Source organism: Phaethon aethereus (genome assembly GCF_964289735.1).
Source record: "Phaethon aethereus genome assembly, chromosome: 9".
Lineage (NCBI taxonomy): Eukaryota > Metazoa > Chordata > Aves > Phaethontiformes > Phaethontidae > Phaethon > Phaethon aethereus.
The window spans coordinates 9,623,392-9,643,864 of record NC_138585.1 but is presented as its reverse complement, the minus strand read 5'-3'; the positions used below and the strand labels follow the sequence as shown (position 1 = coordinate 9,643,864).

General features: G+C 36.6%; 1 protein-coding gene across 2 annotated transcripts in view; it reads left to right on the top strand.

Moving 5' to 3' along the window:
* CUL3 (cullin 3) overlaps positions 1 to 18,495 on the top strand; it is a gene marked incomplete at its 5' end in the record, with an annotated part of 56,899 nt that extends 38,404 nt beyond the window's left edge. For both annotated transcript variants that reach the window (XM_082003706.1, XM_082003705.1), the window contains 9 exons: positions 2,485 to 2,661; positions 3,724 to 3,894; positions 5,040 to 5,147; positions 8,476 to 8,600; positions 8,942 to 9,038; positions 10,102 to 10,236; positions 15,331 to 15,517; positions 16,885 to 17,030; positions 17,729 to 18,495. In XM_082003706.1, coding sequence (XP_081859832.1) covers positions 2,485 to 2,661; positions 3,724 to 3,894; positions 5,040 to 5,147; positions 8,476 to 8,600; positions 8,942 to 9,038; positions 10,102 to 10,236; positions 15,331 to 15,517; positions 16,885 to 17,030; positions 17,729 to 17,860 — 1,278 coding nt within the window. In that variant the 3' untranslated portion in view covers positions 17,861 to 18,495. The remainder of the gene's footprint in view (positions 1 to 2,484; positions 2,662 to 3,723; positions 3,895 to 5,039; positions 5,148 to 8,475; positions 8,601 to 8,941; positions 9,039 to 10,101; positions 10,237 to 15,330; positions 15,518 to 16,884; positions 17,031 to 17,728) is intronic.
* Positions 18,496 to 20,473: the final 1,978 nt, after the last annotated feature.

The window sequence follows — 20,473 nt, the reverse complement described above, 5'->3', positions numbered from 1 at the left end:
AAATCATAACAAATTACTTGCTTCATTCTCAGTATCCCTGAGAAACAGAACACTTCTGCATGTTAAAAGATGTAAGTGTTCTTTCTTGTTCACCATCTCTCACTAAGAAGTGATGTGTACCATTAATTTATCAAGATCACAAAATAAGCTTCAGAAGTGTTTGTAATCTTTTCTCTCCCATTGTCTCTGAGAAGATGCTTTAAATTTGCATTTAAGTTTTTCAGAGTTCATTGAACTTTAAGGAAATGCTTTTGTAGCTGGAAGAGTTTTTATGCTTAATGTGAAAATGTGTATTCATTAAATGTTAAGTGTTTGGGGGGCGGGGTTCAAAAATGTGTAGTTGAAGTCCTTGTGTCTGGTTGCTAAGAGAAACATTTAATGCTGTATGTCTCATCTCTGCTATTTTGTTTTAAATTAACAACTTTGCTAGAACTGGTTATTATTACAAGAAGCCATTTGAGTATAAAAACATTTTTGATTGGATTATTAATTTTCTGGCAATGCTGAAGCAAACTTCTGACCAAGTTTGGACAAGAATCACCTCTCCAAGGACTGTTAAAAAGAAGAGAGAATGCCTTTTGAAATTTATTAGGTTTAATGATTAAGGGCTGTTATGTTTGGGGTTTTTTTGTGGTGGTATGATTTAAGAAAAAAGGAAGGGGGCAAATGTGGAAAATAAGTTTCTGGGTTACTTTGAGGTTACTCCTCCTAAATCCTGATGGACCCAAAGGCATATCATAAAAAATTTAACCGAGAAAGCTTTAAAAACTTAATTATAAAGGTGCTATCGATGTTTCATGCTACAAAGGCAACTAGCATAATGAAGCTGAAGAAGACTTAGAGCTGTACTGCATGTGCTTTGGCAGAGCTCATCCTCAGCACATCAGTGTGTACCCCAGACATCTCATGGAGATGTCCTAGGGAAGAGACTGGTATTTGATTACAGCTAAACGCCCAAACAGGTTTATCTTCCACTTCCATTGACAAAATGGAAGAAGAGAAAAATACCTGTGATTTGGGAAACCACCTCACTCTTCTCATCTCAGCCATGTTCATCTACATCTTTCAAGGACTTACATAGCAGTAAGACGACAAAGAAGCTACATTATACCATCAAGAAAAAGACTTCTTCATAGCCCAGCACTGCTTCTGCAACACGACATCACCAAACCCTGAGCATAATTGGTGAGACGATTGCAAAAGCAATGCCAGGGGATTAGGTGGATAATAATTTGAAGGGATGATAAATGCTGCTGTAATTTAAGGTACTAACAGTTTTTCCTGTTTAACACCAGGTTGTTCAGATGATGTGCTCCTGGGGAGGAGACATAAGCTAACCTTGGTAAAGAGAGAGATAGTGGGATTTACTTTGAATTTAAAATTTCTAATGTGCATTAATTAGCCTGTCTAAAGACCATTCCTTTAAGTGAGATGGTGAGTTCCTAAGAAACATTACCTCTTTGAGTAATTCTTGAATGGCTTCTTTAAGTAACCACATAGAAATAATATAAGAAACCAAGGACTTTAAGATCATTTAACCTGAACAGCTTTTGTGGGCAGTCATTATCCATGATAAATTCAACTCTCAAGTGAAATTTTCTCCCTGTCTCTCCCCTCGCCCCCATCCCTGAACGCTGTCTTAGTTATATCTAAACCCTGTGTGTATCGTATATACTTAGCAAGGTAATCAGGTGATTTTTAAGATGCTTCCTGCTTCTGCACTCTGTTGTTTTAACTCTGGGTGAAGACGGTGCAAACCCTAAAAATGACGTTAAGAATCTGATGATTAGCTCAGAGGAAGTGGTTCAGTTCAGGCCTGTGAACTTCACACTGTAATAACTGGAAAGCTATTGCTTGTTTCTAACTTTCATATGTTCACAGTGACTCTTAAAGATCAGTAAGAAACGTGACTAAATAATGCAGAACATGTCCCTGGACTGAAACCAGAAGGGGAAAAAAACCTAACAAGATTAGGCTCATTGTTGCAGTGTGGTTTTCCCTCAAACTTGCTTATTAGCTGTATGGATGCAGTAATGGGTGCTTAGTCTTATCTTTCCTGTATCCTATATATATATGATAGTGATTTTGTCAACGTTATTTGAAATAGAAAAGGCTTAACAAGTACAACAAATACCTCCTTTATGTTGTGGGTTTTAAAATACAGTAAATCATCCTGTTTAACAACAGTGATTAAAAAATTTTCTTAATCTTTGAGTAACCTATTACAGCAAACTGCACCAGCATTTGACACCAATATTTTAGCCAGTTTATCTGAAAATTGCTTCTATGAGAGATTTATGGCAGCTATAGATACTTAAAAATGGAAATGAAATTTCAGATACTTTCTAACAATGTCAAACATGAAGAGCTTTGCAGAATCTCTGACTGTAGACGTGGTCTTCTCTACAACTTCATCTATTACTACTGTTTTATACCTTACAACGTCAAATCAGTGAAAATTTTTGTGCTCTTTTTTTTTTAAAGGGTTTACTGGATTTGAAGAGTAGGTTTGACCGCTTTCTTCAAGAATCTTTCAATAATGATCGACTCTTCAAACAGACTATTGCGGGTGACTTTGAGTACTTCCTCAACCTCAACTCTAGGTCTCCAGAGTACCTCTCATTATTTATTGATGATAAGCTGAAGAAGGGAGTCAAGGGAGTAAGTATAGATTAAATTAAAAGATCATACTCTTGGCTGTGTCAACTTGGATGAAATTAAACTAAGCTACTTTTCTAAGAATTACTTTTATAGTAAGATAAATGACAATACTGCCTTAAAAAAAGTATGTGTAGCACATCTGAGCTGGTAACACTTCAGATAGAAACTTATAGAAATATAAGGCACCAGGAAATTTCAAGATACTGGGTGGCTTGTCCCCCATCTGTGAAGCGGTATAACTGGATTACTTCTGGCAGATACACTCTCAAAAACCAATTAGGTTTTAGCAGATTCTGCAACTCCCTTTCTTCAAAACCTTAAATATATTTTTAGTTTGGCAGTTATTCTCAATATCTTATGTTTTTTGAAAATTAACTCACTTGGGTAGGGGAAACAATTTGTCTTCTTTCTACTGCTTTTACGTATCAGAGGACTATTACCACATCTGTCTCTTCTAGCTTAAATGCAACTGTTTCCTTCAGTCTTACCTCATAGCTTCTTTCATGAAATTTTTTGAGGTACAGCACCTGGAACTAGACAGGATGGTTCAGCTGAGGCTCTAGTGGCACTGAATAAAACTGAATATTATCGCATGCATCTTATGCTTTGGGAATCAAATAGTAAATTCTATTTATTAATGAAATAAGTAATAATATTATTTGTTGTGGCACTAGACAGGCTTTGCAAAATGAGTCTTAAAGGCTTTTATTACAAATTAACTTTTCATACTCCTAATACCGGTTTCCATCTGTGGTTTTTTTAGAAATACTTAAAGACTTATCCAGGAACTTTTACTATACTAATCCAGCCTTTCTACCCATCCATCGTCTCCCTTCTCCCTCACAATTGCTTTTCCTTCCATTTTAGATCTGTTTCTTTCTCTGCTCTATTGAGTGTGTGCACTGATCTTTTGGCTCTATCATTCACACGTTGGACCAGTTTTGTTGGCTTCTTTATAGGCTGCTGTTAGACCATATGCTTACTGTGAATTACTTTAAGTATTTAGGTTGTATAAGACACTGGTGCCGGCAGGTTGAAACCAGCAAATTATTTCTTTTACAGCTAACAGAACAAGAAGTAGAAACTATATTGGACAAGGCAATGGTTTTATTTAGGTTTATGCAAGAGAAAGATGTTTTTGAACGCTATTATAAGCAGCACTTGGCAAGAAGACTTCTCACAAACAAGAGTGTTTCAGATGACTCTGAGAAAAATATGATTTCTAAATTAAAGGTAAGACACTATCTGCATACCTTTTGCTTATTTTTTTCATAAATATGGCTTATTCTGTTTTTACATAAGACATATAGATAACATACATCGTGATTGCTGTTAAATACATATTTGATTTTAAAGGCCCAACAGAAAATATGAAAGGCTTTTCTGAATAATTTTTGTGGAAATAAAAGTAAAGAAACACTGGAAAGCATGTGTGATGAGAGTAATCTAGAAAACAAAATTAATTTTTTTTTCAAAATTTGTTAAGGCTTTCCAAAGAAGAGGACAACTGCTGTTACCTAATGACTGGATCTGAAGACAAGACTGCCTTTTATCCTACGTTTTCTATTAATCACAGTAGAATTTTTTTATTGCATGCGTTTGTCTTTTAGTTACCTCCATCTGCAGACTGATGATAATGCTCAATTCCTTTTTGATTAAGTAGTTTGAGGCAGATTGGAAGAAAAATAAATCTTCGTGTCAGTGTCTGATACATATTTTTCCTTAGCTGGTTCAATTTACTGATTAAATAGGCCAAGAGGTGGAGAAGAAAATAAATGCTAAAGATGAACAGTCCTTGAAGCAAGTTCTAATGCAGCAATGGCATGGTAAATGGCTAGGGAACTTCTGAACCTGACTGATTTGATCCTAAAACCAAACCTTGCTGATCCTCAGTTTTGCCCCTGATTCTCAAAAGGTCTAGCAGTCTCACTTGGTAATCTGCAGTAAGCCTTTAAAATTACATACTCTTAGGACAACAGGGTTTTTTTCTGATATAAGTGAAGGTTTTTATTTCCCTTTACAGTACCATGCTAAAAAAGCAGGTGAAAGTGTATGCCTTCGTCTGATAAGCTTTCATAGTTTCTGTTTGGTTTTTTTGGTTTTTTTTTTTTTTTTAAGATGAGATAGGAAGCTAAATCAAAAATACAATAATGGAGAAAAGAGAAGGGAAGCAAGTTTTGATATGTGTAGGGTTAGATCCTTACACGAAAAATGGAACTTTTAAGTTCTGAAGGTAATGTGAATGGGAATCCAAGTAACCAAATGCACAGAAATGTCATTTTTATGAGATTTATAAACTAACTCCTAGTCTTGCAGTTCACATATCAGAAGCTCTGTTTTCATAGTGCTGGCACAACAAGTTATTTTGTGTATTTTAGACTGAATGTGGATGTCAGTTCACGTCTAAACTGGAAGGAATGTTCAGGGACATGAGCATCTCAAACACAACGATGGATGAGTTCAGGCAACATCTTCAGGCAACGGGGGTAAGAGCATGGGGGTCCGTGTGTTTGTCCTTTTACCTCAGAACAAACTCTAGAGCTTTATCAAGGCTTGTGGTTTTTGTTAGCATATGTGTATGGAAAGAAAGATTTTGTTAGCATCCTCAAATTCTGTTTGTTTCACTCTGTTTCTCATTTTATAAACTTTGCTAGTATTTCCTGAAATACAAAAGTCAGTTCGAAGCCCGATCCACAGCTGAGCAGCGCCAATTTCATTCCATCAAATCCTGTTGCAACTGCTGTTGTGTCGGCACCGCGCTCCGCGGAGCGGGCTCTGCGGCACCGCGCTCCGCGGAGCGGGCGTGCGGCTCTTCCCGCTCCCGGCCGGCAGGGGGCGGGCGCCGGCTGCCTTCCCCGCCCAGCTGTGCCCCCCACCCCCAGCTGTGCCCGGCTGCCCCTGCCCAGCTGTGCCCGGCTGCCTGCTCTCATGTGCATTCTAGAAACACCGTGTCACCAGCAAAGTCTCCTCTTTCTCGTTCTTTAAAGGTAATCTTAGTTGCAACACATATTTTATGCTGACAGCAAGAAAAATATTGCATGCTGCAGGTATTTGGCAAACGTACCATCTCATATTTAACTTCCGTGATGCAGTTAATGCCTTTATTAAAAGCAGGACTACCATTTTATTCAAACTGCCAAATATGGACTTAATTCTTCAATCAAGTGTTACACCTTGTTGTAAAAAGGGGACCTCTAGAATATTGCATAATGGAGAGATCACTTCTATTTTGAGATATCAGTTTCTTGCTCAAAACACTTTTTTTTCTATACTGATACTCAGTAGTGCTTAATAATATATAATAAACAGCCAAGTAGTTCCCTGTCTGCAGGTAAGTCAGTCTGTCTATCAAGTGTGTTTGAATCGGTTTCAGACATCTGAATGCCAGAAATGTGTTCATGGATATACTCTGTTCAATGTCCCTGGTCGTGCAAGGTGATCTGAAATCTTTGCTATCTTGAAGCAGTCAGCTGAAATCTTCCTCATCAGCGTACTGCGAATCGTCGTGAGTGAAGGGATGTTCTCAAAGTGGTTTCAGAAGAGGTTGGAGGCTCATAGGGATAGATATAAAGGTGTTTGGACAGGCAGCTTTACTACTGCTGTTTTTCTTTAGAGGCTAATCATGTTTTCCTTCTAGAATGCTTGAAATACTGTTTCAAGAAAAATTTGTTAGAGCATTCCCATTTTCTAGGTAGCATGTGGGACTTGTACATGGTGGTTTTTTGTGTTAAGATTCATGTACTTCAAGTGTGTTAATAAATGATGTCTCTGTATTATTTTTAGCTATGTACAGCTATTAAGATGAATTTAAAATGTTAACAGGTATTTTGCTAGGCCTTATTTGAAACTTCATCTTTTTCTTGGTAAGGAACCAGCAGTTTGCCTGATGGTTGCCTTTTGGTCAGCCTAATCATGGCCTTTTAATTGAATTTCTGGAGTATTTATTTATCATGGAGGTATATATATTAGTATCAATAATATTTGAGAGGAAATAGAAACAGGAAGATTTTTGGGTTTCTAAGTTACTGTTAACTTGCTTATGGTACTGTGTTTTGTATGAAATAGTCCATTCCACTGCTTTTCAAACAATTTGTGTACCATGAATGCGTATTGTGCCTCCTGGAAGAGTCAAGCATCTGCTCTTCTCTAAATAATCTTATGTGCAAAGTCTCCTGCTGGATCCTATATCCTGAGATATAGGTAGTGCCAAGGACTGCATGGACGATGATTGGTTTGCTATGACTAAGTGGAAGGTGATCCTGAAACTTCAGTTTCTTGGAGTTTTGTAAGGATTAGATCACTTCAAGGCACGTTCCATTGGTTCATACTATTTTAATGCTGAAATGACAACTTGTAAAATAAAGTGCTTCCAACATTTTTTCAAGTCAAACTGCTTAGTGCTCCACAGAATGTATTATGTGCAGCATTCTAAATTAATGCTGTGTTCTGGTCTGGCTAAGACCAGAAAAATTCAGGAAACAGTTGCCATCTCAACTAAGATGTTTCAGATAAAGGTGTTTTCTGTGTCCTTCTGTCTGCACTGATGGCCTTTCTCTACCTTTTGGCTGGAGGGAGAAAACTGTTGAAGCTTTTTTTTTTTTAGGTGGTTCACAGATTAACTATTTTTTGTTTGTGTGGCTGTTTGAATTTCTCGTGAGCCTCATGAGGTTGGTGATGGGAAATTAGAAGCATGGCAGTAATGTTGGCTACAGAACAACCTTTATATGGGTCTTTACATACTTTTGCAAACTGTTCCTCTTAAACCTTAATGAAATTCAGTCAAGGGGGTTTCTGTATGAGTAGCCTGTCACCGGTCTGTCTAGATTTTTCAGACGTTTCCTAGGCACTAGTTTGTTGATGGGCACACAGGCATTCAACGTGCACGATACAAAAACTCCTCCATAGTGCATGGAAATGCTACTCAGCTATTTAATAGTGGAAGCTTCTGAGTTCATATGACAGTTTTTGACCTTCTAAAATAAGTGTTCTATTTCTATGTGGTAGGTTTATAACAAGTTAGATATAGTATGCTTGGGTTTTTCTTGTCCATAATATGTGTTCTTTGAAGGTATATAGTTACACCTCCTAGTACTGAAAGTAGTCAGTTCTAAGTTTAATAATATTCAGTTTAGTTGAGGATTGTGCCTCACTAGTAGCCAGATGTTTACCACCTACTAACAGAACTGCTTTATAGATCTGCACTTCAGTTGTAGAATCTTTCCTAACCAGTGCTGAATATTTATGGTAATGGCTGTCGTTAGGGAAAGTGGCTAGGTTGTGTGTGTAAAAGTGAGTAACTGTTTACATTGCAGTCCAGAAGTAAATTGCAGGAAAAGCTCCTTATGGTTTAACACTAGATATTCAATATTTACTCTCTGCTCCCAGAGAGTAAATTTAGAAACAGTTATTTTGAAACTGGTATGTTTAGCAACCTGGCTTTACTGTATGTCATCAAAAACCTGTTTAGATATAACAAAGAATTCTTATGTGTATTATGAGTTCTGTTTATCATTACAGACATTTCATTCTTGGTTAAGAATTTATTTTCTTAAGTTCTGTACACTCTTAAATGCCAGAGTGGAATAATGTGGAGGATTTTTGCTGTACCATCTACTCTTACAGTGATGACTTCATTTGTCTGGCTTTGTAAAAATAATGTTTATAGGTACATGTCTATTTTTTTTCTTAGTCTGTGAAAATCCTGTTTTCTACACTGGTAGAAACTCTACACCAAAATTCTACACTGATACAGAAAAATGGTGAAACTTGATCCTGTTTTTAAAAAAGTGGTTGTTTTCTTCCAATTGTCCTTAGGTCTCATTAGGTGGTGTTGATCTTACAGTGCGGGTCCTCACAACAGGTTACTGGCCTACTCAGTCAGCCACACCAAAGTGCAACATCCCTCCAGCTCCCAGACATGCTTTTGAAATATTTAGAAGGTATGTATTGAAACAGATTTTTAGGTAACAGTTTTAAGAAGAAACTTTCCAAATTTAACTTACAGATACGTTTTACCATTAGAGTTAAAGACATGATAGCATATTGTTCCTCTTGAGTTCATACCAAAATTAGAGAATGCAATAGTCATGTTATGAAGCTAGAGTTTTTGGGAGCTTTTAATTAGAATTCTAACAGGAGCTAATGTTTTGAAAAAGCAAAAGTTAAAAACTTCTTAGTGTCCTTAATGGCTATGAAAATTCTGTGTAACTGTTTAAAGCAATTTCCTCTTAGATACAAAATGTGAACTATGTATTAAGGTTTTGATTCAATTATACTACAGATTTTATTTAGCCAAACATAGTGGGCGACAGCTGACACTCCAGCATCATATGGGTTCTGCAGATCTCAATGCCACTTTCTACGGGCCTGTTAAAAAGGTAAAGTATCAAGATTATGAAAGTATTGTATTTTTTTTTAGAAGTAAGCAAATGCACATTTCTAATTACTTCAGAACTTTGTGAAATAAAAGCTTACCCACTGATAATACAGGAATTAAAAAAAATGCCTTCCCATTGGTTTTATAGTCTGATTCTTTGTAGTTTTGTTTTGACTTCCCATCCCCTCACCCTGCCAAATCAAATTTGAATGCACCACTCGGCATCATCTCTTTGCTACCTCATTGAAAAGTAGTAATTTTGATCTTGAAGAGACCTCAATGGTTTGAGTGTTTCGGGTTTTTTTTGACTGTGAATGAGTCAAAAGTAAAATGAAACTTGTTTCTCTTTAGAGTACCTTTTGTTAATGTGAAAAACTGTTGTTGAGCCAGGTTTAGCCTGATTTTTATCTGCAGAGCACTAGCACTGTAGACAACACTTCTCCAAACGTGAGAATCTTAGTAGAGTTTATAGAAGTACAATGCTTAATGTTTATGTATACAAGAAAATAATTTGGTAGAGATTTAGACTAGCCCTGAAATGCTAATCTAGAGGTAGTAGTGGCATGATGCCTGGGAACATAGAAGGCAATGCAAAATGAAAAGAAATTTTTTGTAACACAAAGTATTAATAATGTGCATTTGTGAGGATGTTAAAATTGTATTACTGTAGGATAATTTGAAGGACAAGAATAAGAAAACTGGAGTATGGGCAAGCAGTGGTACAGGGCACAGAGAGGTGGTGGAGTGTCTGTCCTTGGAGATGCTCAGTGTCCTTGGAGATGCTCAGTATTCTTGGAGATGCTGGACACAGCCCTGAGCATCCTGCTCTAAAAGGCCTGACTTTGAGTGGTGTCTGGGCTGTGGGACCTAGAGGTGCCTCCAGCCTCAATCACCTTGTGATTCTGTGACAGCTGCAGGAGAGACATTCTGTTACACTACCAGGTGTATGCTATTTTATCACTGATCTCCTAGATAAATATTTCATCAGAAAACTTTCATCTTTCCACTGCAAAGTATTTTACCTTGGTGAGTAATCTAATAGTAGTTTTGTAATTTTAAAATAGGAAGATGGCTCAGAGGTTGGTGTAGGAGGTGCCCAAGTAACTGGCTCAAATACACGGAAGCACATATTGCAAGTGTCCACTTTCCAGATGACGATACTAATGCTCTTTAACAACAGAGAAAAGTATACGTTTGAGGTAAGAGTTGTGTTTTTCTCACCTGATTTTAAAGAACTGTTTTAAGTACTTTCTTGCCCTCTCAAAAAGACCTTTGAAGATCAGGTGCCTCTCATTCTATTTGAGTGTGGATCTGGCCAGTAAATACAGGAAGCAGAGCATTAGCAATGCACCTGGGAAGCAATCCTAGGGGAGGAAATTATTTGGGAACAGAAGTTTTCAGAAATGTTGGAGGGAGTTGAGAGTGTGTTTTTTGCTAGGCCATAGAGCTGTAGAAAAGCTGAGGTTGGAATGCAGCAGGTGGCTCTATTTGCTCATTTTATCTTTGAGAAACTGGATTTGGAGGCCAGAGGGTGGGGAAGGGTTTGCATCCTGGCTTCTTAAACACTGAAGTGCTTGAATTAGCAGGCTGGAGTAAGCTGTAGGATGAATCAAAGAACTTTCATGCTGTGCTGCTGAGCCAGAAAAGATAATGAAGAAGGTCCAGATAGATTCTTAACAAGGAGACTAGAGGGGCATTGCTGGGAAAGGTTGAAGTGGTCAGCTGATAGATGATGATGAAGAAGGCTTTGGGAGTGGAGGAGGATCCTGTGCTATGAGGTTTGAGCATTGTATTGTTGATGTCAATTAATAGTTTCTTTTTAGACATTATCTTCTGAGAGAGCATTGGCAGCCTTGAAAAGCAGTATAGGTGCAGTTTGAAACGGAGTGGATTTCCAGGTTTTCTCATCTACTTTTGACTGTGCTATGCATAGTAATCATTTGCCTTTTTGTTTGGATTTTGTTTTCAGCTTATTTGGCATACTTCTAGCCTGCTAATAAAGAATGTTTCTCTGAAATGGTCTCAGTTGGGATTAAGGAAGGCAGGGTTTGATTAGAGGCTCTTAATAAACTGCTCATAGTTCAAAAAAATTATTTTAGAGCACAAAGTCCTGTGTGTTGTGAAATCTATTGCAGGAGCATTACAGCTTTGAGTACTTTATCTGCAGAATACTTGGAGGCAGGGGAAAAGGGGGACTTAGCTCTTTTTTTTTTTTTTTTTCCTCCTTGAAGTTGGTGTTGAAATTGGGCTGGTGGCTGCCTTATTCCACAAAACTGTAGGCTTTATGAGTAGTAGAGCCTCACCCATTTATGAATAAATAATACTGGTAGAGCAGTGAAAAATACTATTTTTAATACATGCTCTACATTATATAGTTTATTTTACTAAGACCAGATGATAGAGAAGTATGTCCATGTGCTTTAGGTTGTGTATGTTTTGTTTCTGGTTTGGGAGTTCTTAAACTCTTACTGTGTGTCCCACTGTAACTAAAACATTAAGGCTGCATATTTATTTTGTTTGGTTTCTTTGGTGAAGTGTGTGGGAGTTGTCTTTAACTCCAGCCAGGAGAGCTTATGAAAACTTCAGAGTAGAATGTATTTTATCTTTATTCATTGATTATTGAATACTATGATTAATTTCTGAGTGCTGGGCAACTGTTATTTCTCTGTCATATCAAATTAGTGCTTCTACTGCAACATAGCATGAGAGATGACTTGTGGTGTGTGCTTGTGTAAGGCTAAACTGATATACAAGTGTTTCTGCAGAGTCACAGCTGAAGAGATTAATTTGGAGTTGCCTTCACAGTTGAACACACTTAGCTGTTTTGTTTTGCACTCAGTGTGATTATTAACTGCAAACTTGACAAGATCCTCGCAATAATCCTAAAAGCCATTAAGCCTGAGAGGACTGAGAGGAAAAAAATGGGGTAATGATGATGCAAAAAATTTTTGTAAGATGCTACAGAAACTTAAAGGATTATTGCATAGCAAAATTCCTTCACAGAAGTGTATGAACTTATTGTATTTCTATACAGCAACGTTTTATATATGCAAAAGAACTGGTAGCCATGGGGGTCTAGGTTAATGCTACTTGAATCTAAGATGAAGGATATTCATGCAAGCCTTCACAGAGTGCTAATTTTTTCCCAAAATTCTATGTCTTCTTATCAAGTCTCATCTAATACTCAAAATATTTTTCTGTTAGCTTACAGTACATCTTGGTGCTTTAAAAGGTGAAATGCATAATTTTTAAATGATTATATCAAAAATAAGGAGAAAATTTTTGGTTCTTTAGGTTTAACAAACGAAATACAAATGCAGCAGTAGCAGAAGTAAAGTTGTTGAGTAAGTCCACAAAAATGAGAGATTAGAACTTAAAACTGGTTAAATCTGTTTTCTCTTTTGCTGATCTCTGCTTTGGGAGATACACAAGTTGAAGTTTATAAACAAAAATACTTTCTTTTGTCATTTCAACAAAATGACATAATGTTTTTCCTTCTAATTTCCTTCTGCACATTTTCTTTCTAATAACCTTTTTTCTTGTGTAGAACTGGACAGAGGCAGTTCTTAGAACCATGTCTTTGGTAGCCTCCAGATAGAGCTCACTTGATAATATTTTTAGAACTAAGATTGTGTAATCAGTACTACTCTTGTGCGTGACTCTAGTGTGGTCTTTAAAATAAGGCATTTTTGGAGGTGGGGGAAGAGAGGTATACATTTTTCACTGTTACATCAAATGTCTATATAAAAATATGTTCAGAAAAATTACATGCTACGGACTGAGGGAAGAAGGGAGCATAGGAGCATCTGTTATCCCTATTTACTTTCATAACTATGCTTTTTTATCCAACTTGAAGTTTTTGCCTTCTTCTGAGGCAGCATATTGCAGTGCAGTTCTTTCTGTGGTTCTTATTTTAGTGCTAGCTTATAAATTCTGAAACCCAAATGGTTTGCATACGTTAGTGGCTGAATTGGAATGCTACAGAGTGAAGTAAAATAAACACAGAAATATATAGTGGTTAGTATAAGGATGTTTAGCATCAAAAAACATCAAATTCTATTTTAGCTCTTCATTTCACTTTCATCAAAAGCAGCGTATATATTTCCATGTAGAAGTGATGTAGTTTTGAAAGGATTTATTTTAGATGTTGATCAAAAATCAAAGTTTGGGAACGTGCATGTCACAGGCATTAATTACATCATTAATAAGCTGGCCTGGTTTGTAGCCTCGAGGCTTTACATTTACCTAAGTCCTAAAATCGAAGTGTCACCTTCCTTGTGGTTTGTTCAACTTAATGCTAGTCAATCCATTTCAGTAAGACTTTTTGTTTGTGACCATGTAAAGGATTATAGCAGGTTTGGGTTTTTTGAATACTACTTTGTGCTGGATCTGGAAAAAATGTGTGAAAGTGACAATTGTGTTTTAACTAAAGCAATAAACAAAGAAATAGTAACTTTCTGTGAGCTGCTTGCGAAGAGGCATTTTGATACTAACAAATAGTTAAAATAGGTGGATACATGTCACTTATTTCAAATCCTGTGAACATTTCTGAATGTATTATGCTAAGAATACTCTTAAGTTTGAGAATGCTTTATTACTTCCCAATCATCCATAAGCAGTAGGTATTAAAAATTCTGAGTTTTTTTACTTTTAGACTTACCGAGTTATTTTTTAATTTACCTTATTCAAGTGAATTTGAACTCTTGTCAAAAACACAATTCCACATGAAGTCAACATTTTACATGTAAGGTTGGGTCTATAGTTGAAAATTAAGGCATATTCTGTCTGAGCCTCTGGCAGTGAGATGTTGTATGACAGATGCACTGTAATTAAGGACAGAGTCTGAGTAGAGGTCAGTACATCCAAATTATTTTTACTGTATGTTGTCAGTGGTGGCTGACCACAGAAGAGTAGCTTTTTTTTCTGGGTTGATTTTAAAAAACTTGAGTATGCTCAAGAAATAACATTATTTAATAAACTTAGTTGTACTTCAAAGTTTGATTTCTGCCCTGCCTTCCCCCCGCCCCGTTACTATTTAAAGAACTTCTAACAAGTTTTTTATAGTTCTTTATAGTTCTTTACAGATCTTAGCATTTTGGTCAGTGGGAGTTCTTACTGCTGCTTTTAGCCTGAAGGTCATCAGTTTGACTTGTGTGCCATGTGAATTAGGAATCTATGGGGACAACGGAAGAGCCTGATGCTGCTCTTGGAACTGAAGGTGGGGAAGCTGGGAAGCTGACAGCTCTTACAGACAGTTAGATGTCTGTGGGGTTTATTTTTCTCTTTGGTAGTTTAATCTTCAGCTGCTAGAGGTCCCTCAAGAGTCTGAATGGGAATATGAAATCAGAGATGTCTGCAGCTTCCTCAAACTATAAAAAGAAAATAGAGATAAGGCTAAAATGAACTTCTAATGAATGGGAGCTCAGTAAACAAGTTAGGTTTGAGGAAGGATTAGTAGTTGCCCTACTCCTAGAGCATGTAAAGACATCATTCTGCATCTTCTATAATTTGCTTCCTAACTCATGATCGTTGGTGACTTACCTAACATACAGCTCTCAGCTGAACTCTTAAGAATACTGACAGAGGTGCAACAAGTTATGTACATGTTTTTACAAACATTCTTCTTCAAAGTTCATACATTGAACTATGATGTTTTGGGTTTTTTGGTTTTTTTCATTGTACCTGGAGAAGTCCTAGCCAAGGGCATCTGGGCTGTAAATAAATTGGTTTAGGTTATTCAGAAAGGAGGCATAATTAATCTAGAGTATTTCAATGTTATGGTGAAACTAGACCTTGTTTGCTTCCATTTGTAAAGGTCTTATTTTCACCGGTGCTGCTGAATGCAAAAGCATTTACGCAGTTCTTCGTCAGGAATGCTCATGAACAACATATATGTTTTCCATCACTGAGTTACAAGGCTTGGTTTCACTCTATTCAGCAAATGTTGGAGATGGTGAACAAATCCTTTCAGCCTTCTCAAAAATTACAGTGAAATGAAACAGGTGGTTATTCATTCTTCTATTGTCAGCTCATGGTGACTATTTACTTGACAGAATTCAAGCACTGTCTATGCATTGACCCAGGTGGGTCATTTTGCACAGTACATGTTGAGACTTTGCCACTGAAACTTTGCTATTGAGACTTTGCTTTTCTAACCTTTCAAGCCTGACAGCTGTCACAGTACTATTCTTTTCCATGCTTGAAGGTGGATATTTCAAGCAATCAGTGCTGTTTGCAAGATGTGATACTTAGATCTGCCAGATCCATAAACTAATTAACATATTTTTCTTTAGGAAATTCAACAAGAAACTGATATCCCTGAAAGAGAACTGGTTAGAGCCCTACAGTCCCTTGCATGTGGCAAACCAACACAACGTGTTCTTACAAAAGAGCCTAAATCAAAAGAAATAGAAAATGGTCATATATTTACAGTGAATGATCAGTTCACATCTAAACTACACAGAGTCAAGATTCAGACGGGTAAGTGAGCTTTATATTCTACTGTCTTGCAGTCACAAAACTGCCTTAAAATGTCAAATTATCTTTTGCAGGATTGATGTCCATACAAGTAAAAGGAAGAGAGTAAATTTTTTTGTTGATGATTGGCTGCATCAAAATGAAAATTTAAGTACTGAGAAAAGTGTGGAGGTCATAGTTAAGCCTGTTACTTTACAAAATTTGTAGTTATCTTTTAAAAGGAAATGTTGAAAGAGAAATAAAATTCAAATTAAATAGTAAAATTATGTTACTGACTGATTCAGAAATATGAAAATTGCCTCATAAGTTGCTTTACTGCTGTGAAATTGAGTTATGTTTTTAGCCCATGATACAACAGCCATTTCTAAGTGCCAGGTAGCTATAATGTTTTGGGGCAATGATTTGGGTTTAACAAATTAGAGAAGCTGATCGGTACAACAACACTTCATTAGCTCATCAAAATGCTGGCTTGAGTTACGCATAAGTAATGTTGATATCTTTTGTCTGGAAATAACTTCTGAGTTACAGCATTGCTGTGGACATACTTCACAGAACATTTTGGAAGATTAGTTCTTAGTTTTAGTAAATCTAAAAGTATTTTCTGACTTTGCAGATCTCAGTACATAAAACATACAGCATCACTGGCAGTGTTTTAAGTGCAGTGTTGGTAATTCACATACTATTCGTTGCACATAATATAACTTGTTGGGCTCTGTGCAGCACGCTGTGTCCATGTAAACATGTAAACATTTACAAGCATGTAAAACCCAGTAGTACCTACATACATTATATTACATGGCTTTTGAGTGAAGAAGGGCAGAGAGGAAAGTGGTATAGCAGTGGGAGGAAGGAGGTCTTGGTTATAATGGTGCTTGGGTGAAAGGGTAAGAAAAGCTAGACATAAGTGCAGAAATAAAGCATAAACAGGAGAACCGAATACAAAGAATGCAATTGAGTTGGAGAGCATAAAGTTGGACTATTTCTTCTGATTGATGAACTTTTAAAAGCATTTAACTAGTTTGTGAAGTAAACTTTCAATCCTTTTTCTATTTTAATTAATGGATTATTTGCTATATTAAAAAGAAGAATGGGAGCATGGGGGTTGGTGGTGCCTGTAAGCAGATTTGAGTACTGTTCAAATTTTAACATAGTAATAATTAAGTAACAGATTGTTACCTTGTCAGTTGCTATCAAAATATGCCAGAAAGTGTTCATATGTTCTTGTGGCTGCTTTTCATAAAATCAAGTTTGAGAACATCAAAACTCAGGAAAATATAACTTGATGTCTAAATGGAATAGTGAAGCTAACACACAATGAAATTAATTTTAATTTTGCTAACATACTTTACATTCTCTTTCTTTTCTTTAAGTTGCTGCCAAACAAGGAGAATCTGATCCAGAAAGGAAAGAAACAAGGCAGAAAGTAGATGATGACAGAAAACATGAGATAGAAGCTGCTATAGTTCGGATAATGAAATCTAGGAAGAAGATGCAACACAATGTGCTAGTAGCAGAGGTATACTTGTACACAGTTTTGTTATGGGCTTGGGAATTCTTTTTTGCTTTTCCTGTTAATTCATGAAAGTTACACAGCTCTCACATGATTCTGAAAGGCTTTTGGGGGATACTGTATTTAATCCATCTTTTTTTTTTTTCCCCTGTCTGAAGACATTTAAATCCTTATCGTTCAGTTTAGGATCTACTCATGGGAATATCTAATTTTCCTTCCTCCTTTTAGTGCTATCGTGATGTTATCAAATTCCTTGAAGCAAAAGTTGGCAACAAAAAACACTGTAATTAACATTAATTATTTTCTGCTTTGATCTTGTTACTGACTGTTGGGTCCAGGTTTGAGAGATTTGAGCTCTTAGCAGAGAGAGAGAGTCCTGCTGCTCTTAACTTCTATGTTCTGACAGATTCAGGAATAGTAATGCGTTTTCTACTCTTGAACTCCCTTAGGGCTGTGAAATTGAGAGGCTTCGCAGGTTGTGACCGTGCCTCTCTAGAGGGTCAGTACTCTGAATCATACCCAAAAATGAGCAAGCAACTGATGGGGGGAAAAACTGTCAGAAGCTTGCAGACTGTTTCGTACGCTTCATGGTTGTAACCAGCCCTGTCTCAATATATTTTTCTGATTATTTTGCTCAGTTAGGATACTAAATGATCTTACTTGCCCTGTGATCTTATATTACTGGTTTTGATCTTATGTTTTAGGTAACTCAGCAGCTGAAGGCCCGATTCCTACCAAGTCCAGTTGTTATTAAAAAACGTATTGAAGGACTTATTGAGAGAGAATATTTGGCACGAACACCTGAGGATCGCAAAGTATACACTTACGTAGCATAAAATGCGTTCAGAAAATTTGATTTGTTCTTGGACTATACTCTTCGCATGAACTGGGAAGTTCTTTTAAATCATTAATATTAAGACGACCATCTCTTCTATTAAATTACAATACATGTTCTAGACCGTTCAGATCAAGCCTTTTACTCCTTTTGAGAGTTTTTCAACATCAATTGATTGAGCTTCAGGCTTTTCAACGTTATCCCTGTAGAGATCATCCTTACAATTCTTCGGGAAAATGTGAATGTGCCGCGTTTGTTTTCAATACTGTATGAAAACAGAAAAATAAAAACAAATTTAGAAAATACAGCTCATTTAAAAAAAATAAAATTGTTGGAATTTCATTTCCCCAGATCTTCAGTGTTGATGTAAATGTGTTTCTGTAGTGTTGCTTAGCACTTCGCGCATTGTATAAGTTGGGTTTAAAAGAAACCACAACTGGTAAGGCAAAATTCCCAGTTATATTGCTCTGCTTCAAATGTTTCTTTAACTAGCCATGTTTAATTTAAATATTTGGTAATTTTTTGAAGACCCAAGAAGTCAACTTGAGCATGTTTCACTCTTCCAGCTGCACTCACTGTTCCAACAACATGAATCAGGAACTTCTCGGGGCTCAGAAAAGACCGTAATAATTTTGGCTTTCCCTTCTGTAATTTGAGTTCTTCTAAATTAAACTCTATATTGATTAGGTTTGTTCTGGTTTCTTTATAGGAAAAAGGAAAAGGTTTTAGTGTGTATAAACTGTATAATAATTTTTGCTGTTGTACTCACTGCTGATGGTGGATTGTACAGGGCGATGTTTTTATTTCACTAAATGTAGACAAAATAAATTTAAAATAAATGGATTTAGTGTACACAAACAACTAATTCAAGTGTGTTAGAGTACAGGGTTGACAATCTTTTGGAACTAAATACTGTCCCCTGGGGAAATGTACTGGGATTATTTTATGTTAATATAACATCATAGATGGATCTCTAGCCCCAGGGCTTCCCATCATAAGTGCATATTTCAGGAGATTAAAGAGAAGCCAGCGTGCCCTATTTGTTTCCAAAAATGCATTTTAAACATGCAATAAAAAATTGTTTCTGTAATGAAATTTTTAGTTCTTACCCTGTAACTTTTGTCTTCTTGTCAGTATGCTGCAAAAATAGATTAAAAATTGCAGTTTAGTGGCATCATTATTCTCATAGTTAGAAATCATTTGAAAAGTGTGCATTGTACTGCAGAGTTTTTATTAAACAGTATTTCTAACATTCCAATGCACATATTACATGGTTTCTCTGCCATAGCTATTTTTCTGTTTTAATTAAAAACATTTGTTTTTTCTTGGTTCATATTGCTTTCATCCATAGATATTGAAAAATATAGTTGGGATGGGCTGTCCAATCTATAGAGCTGGAGTTGGAACAAAACGAAAAACTTGATTGTAGAGCATTAGGATACTGCCAGAGCATTTCTTGATCAGCTATATTAAACAAATATGTGGTGGTGGTATAATGTAGCAATGCAATTGGAGAGGTTTTTTTGCAACGTGTCCCAAATTTCACCCCTCTCCAGCCTATTAAGATACAAATCCTGGCTATTGTTCAATAGTAGGATATTTCTTCTGAAGAGAGGGACTGGAATCGGGGTGATACTTTAGCTTGACTATTCTGAAGCTTTTTTTTTTTTTTTTTTTTAAGAAGCTTTACTTAAGTTTACTGCACACCCCTGACACCCCCCCACACATGAGATTAGCTTTTAGGTCATCAGAGGGGAGCTGGCCAAGGGACCTTCCTGGCATTGTTAATGAAGAATTTAGCCCCAAAAGACAACAGCTAGGCCCTTGGTCATTCTAAAAATGTGTTTGCTGACAATAATGCGTTATTAAAACACCTGTGTCTCTCTGTACAGTGTATCCAAAACTTCAACAGAAATGTGATCATTGTTGAGCCATAGAACAATACTGGATCAGAGTCTGAGTTTTGGATTGTGTCTTAAGTCATCAGAAACATCTTCCTCAAAATGCTGACTCGCTCTTCCATGTATCAGTATGAAGGCTTTCTTTTATGCATATTTTATTCTTTAGTAGCATAAATGTTGTGATAATTGCATGCTAATGCTTTCCCATGTGCTTTTCAGGGAGAAATGAGTTCACGTCCTTTTTCCCTGTGGAGCTTATAGAGACAGTAATGTTCCTGGCCGTGACAGGAGGACTTTGTCCTTGGTGTTGTGATTGTACTTCTGCTGTGCATCAGCAGAAGCTGTGTGCTTCTGGTGGCTTTTGGAAGTGCTGAACCTGAATGTTACAGGAATGACTGTGTAGTTATGTGTTTAAGGGTGAGGTGGTTTGTTTTTTTTTTTTTTTACAAGCTATGTGGGCAAGAGTGTTTGCTAAGAGTAACAGGTGGCTTCAGTAACAAATACTAAGAGTATAGTTTCCATTTTAAATTTAATAGAACTTTGAAGACTAATTATTCAGGAGGGCACTTTTGCTGAAGTCACCTTTTGGAAATGTGCCCTTTACCACTGAACAACGTGATCATGATACTGAGGATTTAAAGATGGAGAATGTGAAAAGTCTGGTCAGAGAGAACAAGATATCACTAGGACTCTGCTGAAGGTGAGTTTGCTCG